The sequence below is a fragment of the Sminthopsis crassicaudata genome, chromosome 5, assembly GCF_048593235.1.
Source record: "Sminthopsis crassicaudata isolate SCR6 chromosome 5, ASM4859323v1, whole genome shotgun sequence".
Classification (NCBI taxonomy): domain Eukaryota; kingdom Metazoa; phylum Chordata; class Mammalia; order Dasyuromorphia; family Dasyuridae; genus Sminthopsis; species Sminthopsis crassicaudata.
This window is the reverse complement of record NC_133621.1, coordinates 119,250,021-119,268,058: the sequence shown is the minus strand read 5'-3', so window position 1 is coordinate 119,268,058 and position 18,038 is coordinate 119,250,021. Positions and strand designations below refer to the sequence as shown.

The following is an 18,038-nucleotide window of genomic DNA, read 5'->3' as shown; positions in this document are numbered from 1 at the left end:
TGGTATCAAGTAGACCTATAAAAGCTGAGTCACCTATTAGTAATTATTTCACTGACAGACTGTTTAACAGCTCTTTTTATCCAAGGCAGGAAAAGCTATTACTTCACATTCATATGCTACCCACCCTGAGACAACTTATGTTCTGAGATCAATTCTTTATCTATACCTTGCCCTGATTCTCAAACCCTGAATAAATGTAAGAGTCAAATCACTAAAGAAAACTACACACGCATTCTGAATTTATTAGTAGTACTCCTTTACTATGCGCATATCATGAAATAACAGATGCATTTATTGCTCTTCATTTATATTAAAGCAGAAAAAAAGTTCAAGGAAGATAATTTTGCTCCAAAGAGGAAATTTGCCTTAAAGTCAGGAGTATCAATACAGAGAAAGATGAAGACTTTTTTCCTAAAATGCAAATCTGAGTATTATGTTTGGGAATAAAGCATCATGTTTTGTTTTGTTTTTTAGCTATTTCTCTAGAAAGAAATAATCATTCTTTATTCACTCTGTATTGTGTTTATATGCTACAATTCAAAATAACTTGAGCTAATTAAATTTTCTATTTTCACAGCTGTGCTAAGTTCATTGACAAGACTGATACAAAAATTAAAGCAAGGAATGAAGCAAAACTTTTTAAGTTTTATCAGAAAGAGAAAATCAATAAGATAAATGGAAAGAGTATAATTACCAAAGTAATTTTTTTTTAAGCCTATGAGTTAAATAACTTATCTGACAGTATGATAAAGATGTTGCTGTTTGTCCTTTTTTTGTCCCCTAAGAAGACCATGCTATATCAGGGAGGAGATGCCATGACAAGAAAGTGAATTGATTTAAAGAGAAGGCTATTGCAATGACACCTGCCTCACTTTTCCCTCCAGACTCATCTGAATCCAGTAACAAGATATAGATCAAGATGACTGGAGATGATTACTATTCAATATTGTATTAGAAATAATAACTTGAGCAATATGAGTTGAGAAAGAGATTAAAGGAATTAGAGTAGGTAATGAGAAAACCAAACTATCACTCTTTGCAGATGATATGATGGTATACTTAGAGAACCCAAGAGATTCTATTAAAAAGCTATTAGAAATAATCCACAACTTTACAAAGTTGCAGGATACAAAATAAACCCACATGAATCATCAGAATTCTTATATATCAATAATAAAATCCAACAGTTAGAGATGCAAAGAGAAATTCCACTTAAAGTAACTGGTGATAGTATAAAATATTTGGGAATATATCTGCCAAGGGAAAGTGAGGAACTATATGAGCAAAACTATAAAACACTTTCCATACAAATAAAGTCAGATCTAATCAATTGAAAAAATATTAAGTACTCTTGGATAGGTCGAGTGAATATAATAAAGATGACAATACTCCCTAAACTAATTTGTTTATTTAGTGCTATATCAATCAGATTCTCAAAAAAAACTATTTTAATGACCTAGAAAAAATAACAACAAAATTCAATTGGAAGAACAAAAGGTCAAGATTTTCAAGGGAACTAATGAAAAAATCAAATGAAGATGGCCTAGCTGTACCACCTCTAAAACTATATTATAAAGCAGCAGTCACCAAAACCATTTGGTATTGGCTAAGAAATAGACTGGTTGATCAGTGGAATAGGTTAGATTCACAGGACAAAATAGTCAATAACTTTAATAATCCAGTGTTTGACAAACCCAAAGACCCCAGCTTTTGGGACAAGAATTCACTATTTGACAAAAAGTGCTAGAAAAATTGAAAATTAATATGGCAGAAACTAGGCATTGACCCACACTTAATACTGTACACCAAGATAAGATTAAAATGGGTTCATGATCTAGGCATAAAGAATGAGATTACAAATAAATTAGAACATAGGATAGTTTACTTCTCAGACCTGTGGAGGAAGAAGGAATTTGTGACCAAAGAAGAACGAGACAACATTATTGATCACAAAATAGAAAATTTTGATTATATCAAATTTTATACAAACAAAATTAATGCAGACAAGATTAGAAGGGATACAAAAAACTGGGAAAACATTTTTACAGTCAAAAGTTCTAATAAAGGCTTCATTTCCAAAATATATAGAGAATTGACTAATTTATAAGAAATCAAGCCATTCTACAATTGATAAATGATCAAAGGATATGAATAGACAATTTTCAAATGATGAAATTGAGAAGCACGAGGAAAATTTGTAGGAATTAATGCCAAGAAGAGGCAGGAAAACAACATGCACACTTACTGCAATGAAAATGGAAAAAAATATAAAACAAAACCCCCCAATATCAAGACAAAGTGAACACTATAAAATTTTAATGATCAATTTCAACTCTGCAAAGGAGAAACTACACCTCCTTTCTGTGTTAAAGTGAGAAACCACGCAGATACTGAAAGATTTAGATAATATATAGAATAGTTTTACTGATCTGCTTTTTTATTTTCTTTTTTTCTTCTCTATTTTTTACTCTTTGTTACGAGGTCTTGATGAATGTGATATGCATTTCTGAAATATTTCTGAATGTAGGAGAATAAGGAGATGCATTTAAGTATCTTAACAAATACAAGTGTTTACTCTCTGGAAAGTAGATGAGAAAGGAATGTTCAGAAATGAAATTAAATGTAAAAACAAATGCTATCAATAAAAACTCAGAAAATCACTAAGTATTTTAGAATATTTTAATAGTGTGAAATTAGTTATATTTTAGAAGCACATTCACATTGTTATACATTATATCATATATATATATATATATATATATATATATATATATATATATATATTTTAGATATCAGATTAAATCTTCTGCAACTACAGTATCAAAAATCCGATAGCAAATTTCCTGCTCCACTTCATTTCTGACATTATAAGACTTGATAAAGCATTCCAACCAGGGGTATTCTCCTAGAAAAAAAATAAAGTGTGCCATTAAAACTAAGGACAAAAAATTCTAAATATTACAGCTAGATGTAATAACAGCTGAAAAACTAATATTTAAATCAACTAGCCAAATAAATTTTAAATTGTTTTTAATTGGTTTCATTTATCCAAAAGAGTTGCTGAATACATACAATGGTTTTGAAGACATCAAGTGGTGGAATTTAGAAGACTAAAATATTTACATTGGGGAGGCAGTAGTCATTATCTAGAATCACAGTCAGAAATTAACTTTTTACATCTTCAACTAGTATAATATAAGGTCTATAAGGATTACTTTTGTACTTGTATCCCCAAGATCTAGCACATAGCAGGCCACTTGTAGAATGATTCCTAAATTAACATTCTTGTATTGCTCTTTTCATAGCTCCATAACTCCATTAAAGTCATCATCATTTTGACCAACAATGGAAGCTTCTAACTCAGGCCAATCTAAATGCCTCTTAGTAGATGAGTAAGGTGAGTGTGCACGGTGGTATACCTGAATCAGGCAGAGATGAAAAACCATCCAGATAATTTTCATAAGTAACAGTTAAGTTTCAGATATCAGCATCTAGTGAAGATTATTTTCAAGCTCTGGTTGTCTGCAAAGTTAGCCTAAGAATTTTAGGCTTCATTAATATTGTTCCCTCTACCATTACATTTGACCTACTTTGATTTAAGAGGCTGTAACGGAGTACTAGATTTGGATTCTGAAAGAGCTGAAGCACTTTCCTGCCTCAAACACTCACTAGCTGTATGACTCTAATTTTATGTCTGGGACTCAATTTCCTCAACTATAAAACGAGGTTAGTTTTAATAATCTTGAAGGTTTTTGAAGCTCTAAATCTATGATCCCATAAAATAAATTTGTAACAATTACAGAAAATGCTTTAAATATTCTTAAACCATGACAGGCAGGCAGAGTACTTGCCGAGTATTTAAAAACTGGCATATATAACCCAAATGTTTACTGAAGATAAACTGAGCTCCATTCCTTCATGTAGTACTACTAATATAACTTACATCTGTATATCAATTTAAATATGCAAAACACTTTATATATATTATAATTTCAAGATGCAATTCAGATAACTATCTTGCATTTGCTGCAAAATATCTCCTTCATGACTTCTAAAAATGTAAAATTAACTGCTAACCTTTAAGTCATAGGTAGCTGCAAAAGCACACTGAAGATGTGTGATAATTGACAATAAGTTTGCATTCAATGCTTTTTGTGGATTATCATAAGTTTAGAGCTAGAAGGAACCATAAAGGGCATCAAGTTCAATTGCTTTAGAGATGAAGAAACTGAGACCCAGAGAGGGTGAGTGATGTGACCAGTCAATCAGCTAGTAAATATTTGAAGTAAGATTTCAACCCAAGTATTCCTAGCTCTACATCTACCATTCCATGCACTAAATCATATTATGATCCTTTAATAGAAAACTTAAGGGTTATTTTAAAAATTACAATAAAAATAATTTATGAAGAATGGTTTCCTCCCCCATCATTCCCCCTGACAGAATATACGTTCTGAGAAGAGGGTCTTTGTATCTCTAGGGATGAATATGATATTTGGTGCAAAAGAGTCCATAATTAATATTTGCTTATTGACATAAATGACATTTACAGCTGTACTTTTTATTTTAGATCTTTCTGAGGGGGGAATTCTGGGAAAAGAAAACTAACACAGAACTTGAATCTTTCTTACTCAAATGTTAGAGCCTTCATTTTTTTCCACTTGGAAAAATCTTTTCCTTCATACTTTGAGAACAAAGCCACTGAGTAGAGTGGTGGGCTCCTATTCAGGCACTGCATCTCTATCAGTTATGATTGTACAAAAGAGGTACTTGGGAAATGTTTGTTCAGCTGAACTTGAAAGTCCACAATAACAGTTTTGGGGGCAGTGCTGACTCAGACTGAAAAATGAACCTAAGATAGGGTATTTGGGAGAGGGATTGCAAGGTAATTACTGCTTCTATTACAATAACATAAAATAAAAATGCACATTTATAAAAGCAAGGAAAATTTTTATAAGTTGAGATTTTCATCATATCATCCCCAGCCATAGATTATAAGAAAGATATCATCAGTTTGAAGAGATTAAGATGAAATTCTAAAAATATGATTGCGTACCAATTTTTTTCCCTGGAGGACAAAGCATGTACATGATCATTTCCATATTTTTCTGAAGATCATCACTATTCAGAATCTCTGAAGCAGGAATTTGAAAAAAATTTTCCTGAAGAAAGATAAGAAAGGTTTATACTTGAACATCAGGAAACATTCATTCTACCTTCTGTAGTTAATGCAGATATTTTAACATTTTTAAATTGCCTGAAGCACTTTAGGGTTTATTATTAAAAAAAAAAAAAAAAACTATATACTTAAAGTTAATGACACGACAAATTCAGACTCTTAGTACTTTAAGATATCATTATTAAACTTAAAACAATCATAGGACATCTGAATTTCTTTACAGATTCTTTCTGGGAATCAGAAACAATCATCTTAGTTGAAATTCAGGCCTTAATATCTTCAAGTCCTGTTTATATAAGAACCTTTGCATAAAAAAAATTCAGCAATAATTATAACTACATATATATATGTATATATATTTTTTTTTGGAAAAAGAGAATTATTTTCTTTATTCTCCTCCAGAATTGTCTCCTGGTACTCTTAAATTCTAGTTACTAGTAAAGTAGCTTGCTTACTCTCTAATTTTTTTTCAACCAAAAGTAAAATTTCATTGTTTAGGGAGGACCCATCAATGCAAATCAGCTCCCATCCTAAAGTTTACAGAATTAAAAAATTGTCTGAGTCATTAAAAGTTTTAAGTAATTTCCCCAGAGTAACAAAGTCAATATGTGACAAAGATGAATCTTACACTCAAGTTTCCATGTAGTTTCAATCACCAGACCAAAAAAGACTCTTCTTATACTCTAAGAGAGTAAGTAAGATGCCAGCTAGAGGGAATATATAATAGATTGTGACCACTTTGCAGGGAGGTTTTTGATTTATATTAAGCTGAATAGTTCCTATGAAGGAACACATATTTCTATCTGGTGATAAGAGAAGGGAAGGTTATTTCATTTTTTTTTCTTTCTTCCATTTTTTCTTTTTTCTGTAACATCCTATTCTAATGGTTAGTATTCACAAATTTTCATTAACCAATGCTCTCAAGCTTATAAATTTTACGTAAATGGGAAAAACAAGTTTTCCAGATTACATGAGCAACAAGATTGCATATTAGACATTTTTTCCAATCCCTACAAATTTCTCCAAAACAGAAATTATGTGCCAACTTCAACAGTGTCCATGGTCAATTTCTTCTGGAATCCAAATGATTAAGAAAAAGAAAAACAAACTAGAAATTCTCAATGGCTCAGCTTTTATGTGTGTGGCATTACACCAAGCCTTTAGAAAAGAAAATACGACCTAGCTGGGGACAATTTTGACTATCTAAAAAAATCACTTGGGTAGAGACCTAGGGTGATGAACTGTAAATTGCCCAGTGCAGGAGGAAGTTGAGATGCTTTGAGATTCAGCCCCCAAGGAAACTGCAATCAGAGAAGGAAGTAAAGTAGTGAATGATAAAGAAAAGGAGGAAGAAGGATGGGGGAAACATAGCCAATCTAACTAAATTTATTTTGATTAACTATGACTTCCCAAGATCTGTTACTTACACTGTCCATTAGGTATACTTTCAGGGTTCCTGTTCCATCATCAAGAGTAAATGTCATAACAAATACATACTGGAGTGGTACAATGCCCAGTGCTAGTAAGGGGGAAAAAATGGTTAAGCTTTATGTATTCATTATTTACTCCATCAGGATGAGGCAAAGGTTAACGATATACTTCGATAACAACAAAATAAAAGGCATTTTACAATCAGAGCTAATTTGCATATTTAATATAAAAAACCGGGTATATCTATACCTAACTCATTCATGCTATTCAACGTGAGCACTTATTTTTCAAATAGTTGTAGGTTGAAATAATCTCCATAAAATTAAATGATGATGTCTGAAACACTGTGTAAGCAACTTGACTGGTTTTCAGAATACATAACCATATTTTTTATTAAAATCCTTTTTCAATGATTTGTTTTCCTGTCTTGGAAGTGACTTAGGTAACCTGGTTTAGATTCTAGGTTACCAAAGAGAGCAGCAAAAGAATACAAGCCTGACAAAATTAGAAAAGCTTCAAGTATGGGCTTTGCAACACCATAACAGCATTTATTACTAAAGCTACGGTCAGAGAAATCCATCATTGCAGGGTTGGCCATTGGAATTAAATACTTTTGGCCCCAGAAACTCATGAAGATGGCTTACTAATGCATGTAAAGACTGCAAGCTATATTCCTAAAGGGAACCCACAGTGATGAAAATATGGATTCTTAAAGCACTTAATATTAATATTGCTATAAATTAAGTTTGAAATGAATTGGTAATTAAAAGTATTGAGTTTTTTTGTTTGTTTGTTTGTTTGTGAAACCTATCAAATTATGTTGGCCCTTTTCTGTATATTATGAGTAGCACAAAATTAAAATGTTACATAAAGTGCTCTATTATAATATAAAACTTGTACTTTTTTTGTTGTTGATGTTGTTATCATGCAGGTACATGGGACTGTCAATGATTTGTTTAAAAGTTTAGGAATGGTAAGTGGGCAAAAATATAAAAGTTAAGGTTTTAGTATTTAGTAAGATTAGAAAAAAATTGCAAAAACTTGTTCTACCAAGAACACCATGAATTATTAAGATCTTATGTAGTTCTTAGAAACAGGAGATTCATTTAGCAGAAAATATTTATTATTCACAATGAATATACATAGAATTAACAATTAATATATATAGAATTAACAAGTAAATAGAATTTGTATTTTGGGAGACTATAGAAAAGCCTTAAAAATAATCAAATTTAAACTAACTGAAAAATGCAGGGAAATTATCACCTTAAACAAATATTTATTGATCCATTGTACTGACAATGAGCAAGGCACTTTTTTCTAGGAAAACCAATGTGAATTAGTGAAAACTCTATACGAAGATAGCAGAAGACACAAAGTTGGTAGGGAGAATTAATATGCTAAGGAGTAAAATCAGGAATCATAGAGTTCTCAATGTCTGGAACAATCATCTAAAAAGAAACTCAAAAGTTTCATATTTAGACTTCTAAAAAAAATTGAATGAAAATGTTCGAAAAATTTGTTCTCAAGTAGTTTATGTATTCTCACTACGATCATGATTATCATATTGATTAACCTAAGAAGAAAGAGTTCAGTAAAAAAAAATCTACATTCACTTTCCCAAAGATCACAAACAATGAAGTGCTAATTAATGAGGTACTATTAATACTCCAGCACTCTGAACCTTATAATTACAGGCTAAGACAATATTATCTAACCTTGGGCAATGCAAGCAGGTGTCCATGATGCTTCTTTGATAAGAGATTTCAGATTCTGAATTGTCTTCAATTTAGAACATTGTTTGCACCTGATATTGAAAACAAAATTCTGATTTGTGAATATAAAAAATGTCATTATTAGGCACTCAGTATGAGCAATGTTTATGATAAATACTGGGGGAGAGGCAAAGATTATTACATAATCTCTATCCTCATGGAGTTTATAATCTGTGAAAGGGATATGACAATAAAAAACTATATCTAGATTTTAAACTCTATCTTGAGTTCCACTCTTATATCATCAAGAACCTGCAGAATATTTGTAGCTGAATGTCCCATTGGCACTCAAAATTTGACATGGACAAGACTGCATTCATTGTTGTTTTTTCTTAAATCCATCCCCTCCTCCATATTTCTCTATTTCTGTTGAAATTCTTTCCAGACGATCAGCTTTATCATTAATAGCTATATTGCTTATGTTGTGAGATTGGCTGTGAAGCTATCTACTCAATACTCCTTGATCCTGAGATACCCCTAGTCAGACTACAACCAGAAAAACAAACAAACCAAAAAACCTCAAGAAAGAAGAAAATGACTCAGGTACAAAAATATTTATTGTGGCTCTTCTTATAGTAGAAAATCAGAATCAGGGGATGACTCTCAATTGGGGAATTGTTGAATAAAATGATGCTCTTCACTTTGAAGAGGACCAAAGAAATCAGAGTGATGTCATGCTAACAAGTGAACTGGATTTAAGTGAAGGAGAGTTGTGCAAAGCTATCAGTTTTCACTCTCTCTTTCAACCATCGAAGTCCAAAAGCAAGACAACTGTCAATAGCCCAGGATGCAGTGGATAACCAAGCTCTAAATGTTCCATAGTAACTGCTTCAGCTACTTTCATAACCAACTGAACAAATCATTCTAATCTGCCCATTCTTCAAAGCTTTGAAACCTGTCAGTTGTTGTCAATCTGGTTTAGGAAGTCTGCTGCTTACTTGGATATGGCCACTATGCATACTATAGCTTCTTGAAGACACAGGTTAAAGTTGGATTAATTAAATGAATACCAAAAGTGGATAAGTAGCTCTGAAAAGGACTCAGAAAGCTCTCACATCAGATGTGCTAGCCTTTTTTCCACCTCAAAATAATTAAGGGAGGGGCAGCTAGGTGTCGCAGTAGATAGAACACCAGCCTTGAATTCAGGAGGACCCAAGTTCAAATGTAATCTCAGACACTTAATACTTCCTAGCTGTGTGATCCTGGGCAAGTCACTTAACCCCAGCCTGGGGGAGGGGGGAAGAGGAAAATAATCAAGGGAACAGTTTTCATAGAAAAAGGGAAGACTTATACGAACTGATACAAATTGCAGTGAACAGAACCAGGAAATCAATTTAAACTATTAAAAAAGACGGTTAAAATAAATACTTTAAAAGGTTTAAGGACTCTGATCACTGCCATGACTAATCATGATGCCAGAGAACCTGTGATACAGAATGCTACCTCTCTCCTAACAACAAAGGTGATGGATTTATTTTATAGAATCTGACATTCATGGTCTATGGGTAATATGGGAAAATATTTTGCTTAACTATGCATGCTGATCATAAATGGATTTGTTTCCTGCCTGTTTCCTAGGCAGTGAGAAAGAAAAAAAAAAAAATGCTTAATTAGTTAATTTAAAAAATTTATTATCAATGTAGGTTACCTCCCCTTTTAAGTTAGTGCTAGAACATTATAGCAAATTCCTTAGAGATAATATTTTATTTTTAAAATTTTATTTCTTGAAGAGATTATAAATGTTGGCATAAAACAAAAGAACAAACTAGAGTTTTCCAACCAATAAATATATTCAAATACATCAAAGTTTTCTAATTATCATAGAAAAATAAACTTCTGTAAATAAGCAAAATCTATTGCCAGTGATCTAAATTTAAAAAAAATATAGTATGATAATGTAGAAGGAAAAAAAATTTTTTTCACAACTTGAAAATTAAAAAAAAATAATAACATTATTATGTTAGAGGTTCAGAATTATATTTCTGAATGTAGAGGCAATTTCTATTTAAGCAGAAATTCAAGTGAAAATTTCACTATTTGAATTTGTAAATAAAGTACTTTTTAAATCTAATGACAGCATCATAACAGTATTTTAGTACTGATTTGTAAGTACTCTGTATTATATCATACAATCTTTGCAGTTTTGATGATGTATATAAATTAAACATCGCTGGATAAAGTAGTGCATGTGTTTGTGTCTATGATCCCAGTCTGTTCTATGCAAAGACTGATGAATCCCTTGAGTTCAAAGGTTTAGAACTTCAGTAGGGCTAAAGGGACTTACACTAAATCTGATGCCAAAGTAGTGAACTCCCAGGAATGGAGAACTACTAGGGTATCCAAGAAATTATGCTATATCCCAAGTCAGATAAATGGAGAAAGGTAAATGTTGGGATCAACACATTTTGGCTGTTGTACTTTCAGTCTGGGCAAGAAAAAGGGGCAAGGGAAGGATAGAAGGAAATAGAAACAGCAGGGGGGGGGAGTAGGGAAGGGGAGAGGCAAGGAGGGAAGGCAGAGTCAAGGAGGAAGGAGGAAGAGATTTCAAAATCACTATCTTAAAAAGTCAAGGACCCTATTTTAATGTAGTAATGGAAACATTAGTCACCAAATTTAAAATAGTTATATGACTTCTAATTATAAATAATTTTAGAGTTTGTAAACATACCCATAGTGCCATACTTTCCCTTGTATGAGAAATGGTACTGCTAGATCTACAACAATAAGGTCTTCTGGGCTGGATTTCACAGGAATAACACCTTTAAACTTTTTTGAGAGTTGATAAATTTCACTCAGTATTCCTCCTATTAAAAGGAAAAATGAATTCTTAGAAATAGTAAAATAAAATTATTTTGTTTTGTTTTACTACATAAGGTTTTCCCATTTTCTTTCATGGTTTTAGAATTAGCACCTTCAATTAAATGTAAGAAAGGAAAAGTAAAGGGCAATCAGGGAAGTAGCAATGGCTATTCAGAATAATTTAGTTTAGCAATTATGTAAAACTTCAAATGAGTTATAGATATATGGCATTGTATCATATACTGAGAACAATTTTAAAATTAAGAGTATGTTATGACAAAAATCATTTTGATTAAATGATAAAATTCCATATGTATGCAAAAAAAAATTATATTTGTCAATCTGCTAATTATTAAGGTGCAAAAAGTTAGAAACGCCACAAATAAGTTTTAAATCTTCAAGAACCTTACAAATTAATTTTAATAGATTAATGCTTCTTCTGCTCTTGTTCTGACAATGTGGCATAATGTGAAGCTGGAGTGAGGAAACAGGGGCTCAAATCCTACCTCTAAAACTAGATATTTGAGACGTAGCAAGACACCTTTTCTAAAGTGCCATTTGGTCATATGTAATATGTATAACTACCAATACCTACCCTATGATATTACTATGAGGAAATAAGATCATATTATTTGAGTTTTGAAAAACCTTAAATCTCTGTATAAATACTACTTTATTACTACAAAAATTTTCATAATTTTTATTTAATCCTTTTCAGACATAATTATCCCAACCCATAATACATAGATCCTGGCCTATAGTCATAAAAACTAGTATTTTACAGGTTTTTGTTTTTATCGCCAGCCAATAGTTCTATCCTTCAACTGAGAACTTTTTTTTTTTTTTTTAAATGCTGTAAAGACTCATGTTTGTCCCCTGTTTATTAGTTCTGTTACTGGCACTGAAACATTATTGACATTATCAGCAGGATTCTATGGAACCTAGCCATACATAACAGTAGAAAACTGCTGTGTGTGCCACTCATCATTTGATTCTGAATAAAGTCTCAGTGTTTTGAGTTTCCTGGTACAATGGTGAAGGTGGGCTAAGTCAAGCTGGTAGTAAATAGAATATAATCCTCAGTAATATAATATATGCAAATAATATTGAAACAACTATTTTAGAAGTTAACTGAGAATACTTCATTAAATTCTAAGACCTTGGTTAACAAAAATATATTCTAGAAACAGAATTCCTTTATTAAAAACAAACTTCCCCCAAAAATATCCCTTTCCCAAACCTTCAGCTTCTTGACCATGTGCTCCAAGATACAATTAAAAATCTTACAAAGTAAGAATACTTTAAAAGCCAGACATAGCCTAAAAGTAATCAGACAGAAAAAAAGATATGAATGTTCAGTGTCACAGATTATGACATCAGCCTGAACCATCAAAAAGAAAATGGGAGTTCGTGAGGATAAAAACTTCTAATCCAAAGCTACAAGAGCCATAGTCAAGGCAATTAAAAAATATTTAAAATCTGAACATCTTAAGAAATTTTAACTATCATAGCACTATAAAGCAGGCGTCCTAACCTTCACATTAGATACTGATGTGTAAAAATCTTCTATTTTAAGTTTTAGTCTTAGAGAAAAATTTAACTTCTAGTTCAGACAATCTACATTCAACAGATGGGATAAGGTATATCACTGAAAAATGTATGATCATAATAAAAGATGGAATAGAAAAAAGTGGAGGAAAACAGATAAACTGGTCTTCTCTGTATCTTCAAAGTTTAAAAAGATCTTGACCTGACCTAGTCAAAGGATATTCTATGAAATGGGAAAAAAATCGACATAAAATATAATATAATAAAAATAACTTCTTTTTCATTACAACAATGATGACAATAAATCAGTCCCTGTCCTCTCATGTGATTTTCAGGTCATGCTACTAGAGACTTCTATACTCAAAATATGTTTTTTGAACTTTTAGGACCCATATCTCCTGAGAGAAGAGATTATCATTCATTGTAGTAAAAATTATTTATGCCATTTCTGTTTATACCTTAATAATTAGCAGACTGAAAAATGTAATTTAATTTGTTTTTTGCATAATAGCATGTAATATATTGGATAGAATTGGTTTGGTAGTTAGAAAGACCTGGCTTTATATTTTACTTCTAAAGCACTCTAGTTGTTACAACTGAGCACTTAGCCAATCAGTGCCTTAATCCAGAAGGTTAAACTAAAGGCCTGCAAAACTCCCTATTGTAGCTAAAATGTAATTGGGAAATGTTTAACAAAATAAATAAAAATGTAACAATATAAATATGAAAATTTGTGGTTTTTTAAGTCAATATGTAGATATAAGGATTCATTTATGTTTGAATCGAATAGTACTATCCTAGATTATACTTTTAGTTACAAATGAATTGCTGATCTGTACTGATAGAAGGAGTTTCCAGTGCAGAAGTTCCTTATATGGATACAATTCTAACTTGAGACATGAGTTTCTTCATCTGTAAAATGGAATTAAAAATAGCACCATATATCACATGGTTGTTTCCAAGATTAAATAAAATGAATTATGCAAAACACTTTTTTAAAACTTTGAGTACTATATAAATGCTATTATTAATATTGTTATTATTTGGTGAGCAAAATTTTGGTTAGCACCAAACAGAAATGATGCTCCCTTTAAATTATATGATAGTTCATATGAAAAACTTAAACAACAATAATTACTTTTAAAATGTTCGCTATTCTCCTACTGGAAGCAAAATAAAAAAGTAGGCTTGATATTCATTCTTGTTCACATTTCTTCCAAAACCTCCCCTTTTCCATACTGATTGATACTGACTAGTTTATTCTGACTTGTTAAACAACAGAGACATCTAGAGGCAAAGTTAATTTCTGCTAGTCTGAAACCAAGAGTTTTATTATTAAACAAGCTCAATTATTATTTTTAGTTATACAAACCAAGTAAATCATTAGGTGTAATTCCCCAAATAAACCCCAAATTAGATACAGATATAAATATTTCCAGTTTTTGATTAAACAAAGAAACAAAACTTAATGTATATTTTTGTGATTATCAATTAAATCAGTATTTTAGGGATATCACCTAAATTTTATGAAAAATTAAGTAATACTTTACTAGAAGAAAAACCAAATGGTCAAGGCTCTTCTTCTAACAAAAAGAGCAATTAAAATTTGCATACCTTCTATCATGATCAAAGTATCTTCTGGGGTTTGGAGAATTCCATCATTTTTTACAAAGTGAATAACTATTTTTCTTTCTTGCTGGTTTTGGGTAGTCCACACTTCTGAATTATACAATGACGTATTTTGAAGTTTGGGATCTGGATGTTCTGTTGCAACCTCTTGCAAAACTAACTCAAGGTCACTTTCATATGGAACTTCTTGCCTAAAAGCATTTTATAATATATAATACAAGCAATGATTTATAAAATTTATTAGAAGACTAAAAGAGGATTAACAAATTATCATCAATAAATCACAGCTAATAAGTTATTTACTAGATCCTTTTTATGAAGATAATTTTATTTAAACAGTTAAGTCTTATATTATACACTATAAAACATTTAGCAATGTTATATGTAATGCAGGTGAGCATATTCAAATCATAATTTTACATATATCATTAAATTCAAACTCCAGATTTAAAATATCAACACTAACAATCTCCAGCAACACTAAAAAAAAAAAAAAAAAAAAAAAAAAAAAAAAACTTTAGAAAAAATGATTTCCTAATAAGAGGCATAAAGTGTTATAAAGTACTTTTAGATGGAGTATGGAAGTATCACAAAATTAAGACAATTTGTATTAGCTAAAATTCCAAAAAGGTTGGAAATCAATGAAAGGGATTTTTTATCTTTTTTTTTTTTTTTTTTTTAATTTTACGAACCCTCCTTGGCATTATGATGACTATGAAATACTTCTCAGAATTATGTAGTTAAATGAATAAAGAAAGTATAGGATTACAAAGGAACCAGTATATTGAAATCAATTATAAAAATATTAAAAAACATGTTCACAGACAATAGATTAAGAAGCCCTGATTACAATATATTAAAAGCCTTGTAAATCTCTCTAATAAGGCTCCTAATACCAAAATGTATATAACATAACATTTTATGAGAAACAGCAAATATGCTCACAAAATAAATATCAGGATGTCAACTCTAAAAAGATTACAAGGCACTGAATAAACTGTATATACTATATGTAAATTTATGCTCCCCCCAAGTCTAACTACTCTAGTAAAAGTATAATATGACAGAATTATGAAGCATGTGTTCATCGTGAAAATCAATATAAACATTATAAAGAAACAGATATTTGACACACATGAACTTCAAAAAATTTAGAAGCCCTGATGTATTTTTCTATCTATCATAATTATATGATAATTATTATAAGGCAGGTCCATCTCAAATCCTAATTTAAGAAATTTGGTTATTTGGATATTAATGAATCAAAAACAATTTCCTATATAAGACTAATCTAGAGCACGAGTCCCAAAGCAAAGCAGTATAATGAAATTGTTAGTGTAATACATACATTCACATGTATAAAAATAGCTGCATATTATTATAAAACTTTAATTAATTGGTATCCAAAAAAGTAAAACTATCAGTGCCTACCACAGTATCTTGTACACAGTAAGTATTCAAAAACTCACTGAATTGATTCACATTATCTGTGAGAGAGAAGACAGAGAAAGAGGAAAGGAAAGAAGGAGGGAGAAAATAAAAGGGAAAAAAAAGAAGGAAAGAAGGAAGGAAGGAAGGAAGGAAGGAAGGAAGGAAGGAAGGAAGGAAGGAAGGAGGAAAAGATGACTGTTATATGTTTAAGATAAAGAAATGAATTAAATTTATCTCACTAAAAGATTCAAACAAAAATAGCAACTTTTTTGGATGTGTAGGTACATTATATACCACATACACTACATTGCTTTATAATTAACAAATGCTACTTAGAACAGTGAATTTGCTTTGCTATAGAATCATTACTTATCAAAGAATTATTTAATTAAACAAACTATTAGATACTTATGAAAACAGGATAGTTAAGGAATTAGACTTCCAAAAAAGTTTTTTTAAAGGTCATCATTTAATTTGCTAGAAATTCTAATAAATCAACCAGGATATTCTATTTCTTCAACATAGGGAGAAAGGAAGCTGGGGGGCGGGGGGGAGAAAGAAAGAAGGAAGAAGTAAGTGCTATTATGTGCCAGGCAATATACAAATATTTATTCATTTGATCCTCACAACTCTGAGAGCTAGCTACTATCATCATCCCCATTTTACAGTTGAGGAAAGCTAAATGACTTGCCTATTGTCAGTCACACAACTATTAAGTGTATGAATGTAGATTTGAACTCAAGTCTTCCTGACCCTATACCCAATACTCTGGGCCACTTAACTCCTTTAATTAAGGTTTTACTCTACTGCTTTTCTTGGAAACAGCACCTTCTTATCCCTCCAAAAAAGAAAAAAAAAAAAAAAGAAAAAGGAAGGAAGGAAAGGGAAAAAAAGAAAGACAAGGAAGGAAAGAAAGAAACAAGCAAACAAAAGAAAGTAAAGAGAGAGAGGGAGAAAGGGAAGGAGGGAGGAAGTAAAAGAAAGAAAAGAAATGAGAAAGAAAGGAAGGGAGGAAGGAAGGAAGGAAGGAAGGAAAGAAGAAAGGAAGGAAGGAAGAAAAGACAAATGAGAAGATCCAACTGAGAATTCTGAAAAATAAATTATTAAATGATTCTTAATGTGTATTTGCCAGAGCTACTAGATTAAAGATTAAATAATAATAAATATTCTTAATTGAAATTAATCAGAAAGGTATAAACTACGATTTCAGTCTCAAAATCCAATGCATGAAACCTAAATGTATTTACTTGATCATTCTAAAACTTAAAACTCAAATGATATTCTACACAATACACAAAAGAAAATCTAAAATAAATTATCTTTTTTTGAGCAAGTTTAACACTTACAGCATATGACATTTAGGACAATGTAGTTTAACGGACTGATAGAGTTTCTGGGGTTCATAGTTCCTCAGTTTTGCTCTGATGCGATACTGTTGAGGGGCATCACGTTTCAAAATATCACTCAATGGAGTTGTCTCCAAATATTGGTGATCTGTAAGTACTATAAAGGAGTGTTTTTGGATAAATACAGCATTCTATGGATCCCTCTGAACCAAGTACATATGATGAAGTCCAATTAATTTAGATGATTTTAATTAAGATTCTGTAACTGTTCCCCTAGCTTAACAGTATCCAACAGTGTTTGATAGTCGTACAAAGTTCTAAGGGTCCTTTTTCCTTTCTTCTTTCTCTCTCCATGGTTCTTCTGCTTAGCACTAAGTTTTATTCTAAACTTTAGAAGGTTGCCTTCATCTAGCAATATTCAAAAACTTATAATTTAAGGGAAAATGATTTTTTAATGATTGTTTTGAACAGCAATGATCATAAAGATGATCAACTTAATTCAGGATCTTATTATGATTTGGGAGAATTGTCTTTTAGTAGTAATACAGAACAGGTCAGGAGCAAAGATTTTTAAACATTTTTAAAAATGTTTCCTCTTGAACCACAATAGAGAACGAAAACATAAAGCATGATCATTATTAAACTTATTAAATTCTATATTATGAAATCCTTCAATTCTTCTCAGGGCAATACTCAGTAACTGATACAGTAAACACTTTTTCAAAGTAGTATTAAAAATTGGGTTAAATGTCAAAATAAATATCTTTAGAAGTTCAATTTATCTGATGACAAAATAGAATAAACAACAAGAGGAAAGGAATTCCTCATAGGAATCTAGCATAATTCCTTAAATTGAATAGACTACCTAGTAAATGTTTTTGGGAAACATTTAGGTATTTT

General features: G+C 31.0%; 1 protein-coding gene across 3 annotated transcripts in view; it reads right to left on the bottom strand.

Moving 5' to 3' along the window:
• Positions 1 to 2,783: 2,783 nt before the first annotated feature.
• POT1 (protection of telomeres 1) overlaps positions 2,784 to 18,038 on the bottom strand; it is a 76,772-nt gene continuing 61,517 nt past the window's right edge. For all 3 annotated transcript variants that reach the window (XM_074268054.1, XM_074268053.1, XM_074268056.1), the window contains 7 exons: positions 17,139 to 17,295; positions 14,347 to 14,552; positions 11,054 to 11,189; positions 8,329 to 8,417; positions 6,607 to 6,698; positions 5,057 to 5,162; positions 2,784 to 2,905 (listed from right to left, as the gene is read on the bottom strand). In XM_074268054.1, coding sequence (XP_074124155.1) covers positions 2,793 to 2,905; positions 5,057 to 5,162; positions 6,607 to 6,698; positions 8,329 to 8,417; positions 11,054 to 11,189; positions 14,347 to 14,552; positions 17,139 to 17,295 — 899 coding nt within the window. In that variant the 3' untranslated portion in view covers positions 2,784 to 2,792. The remainder of the gene's footprint in view (positions 2,906 to 5,056; positions 5,163 to 6,606; positions 6,699 to 8,328; positions 8,418 to 11,053; positions 11,190 to 14,346; positions 14,553 to 17,138; positions 17,296 to 18,038) is intronic.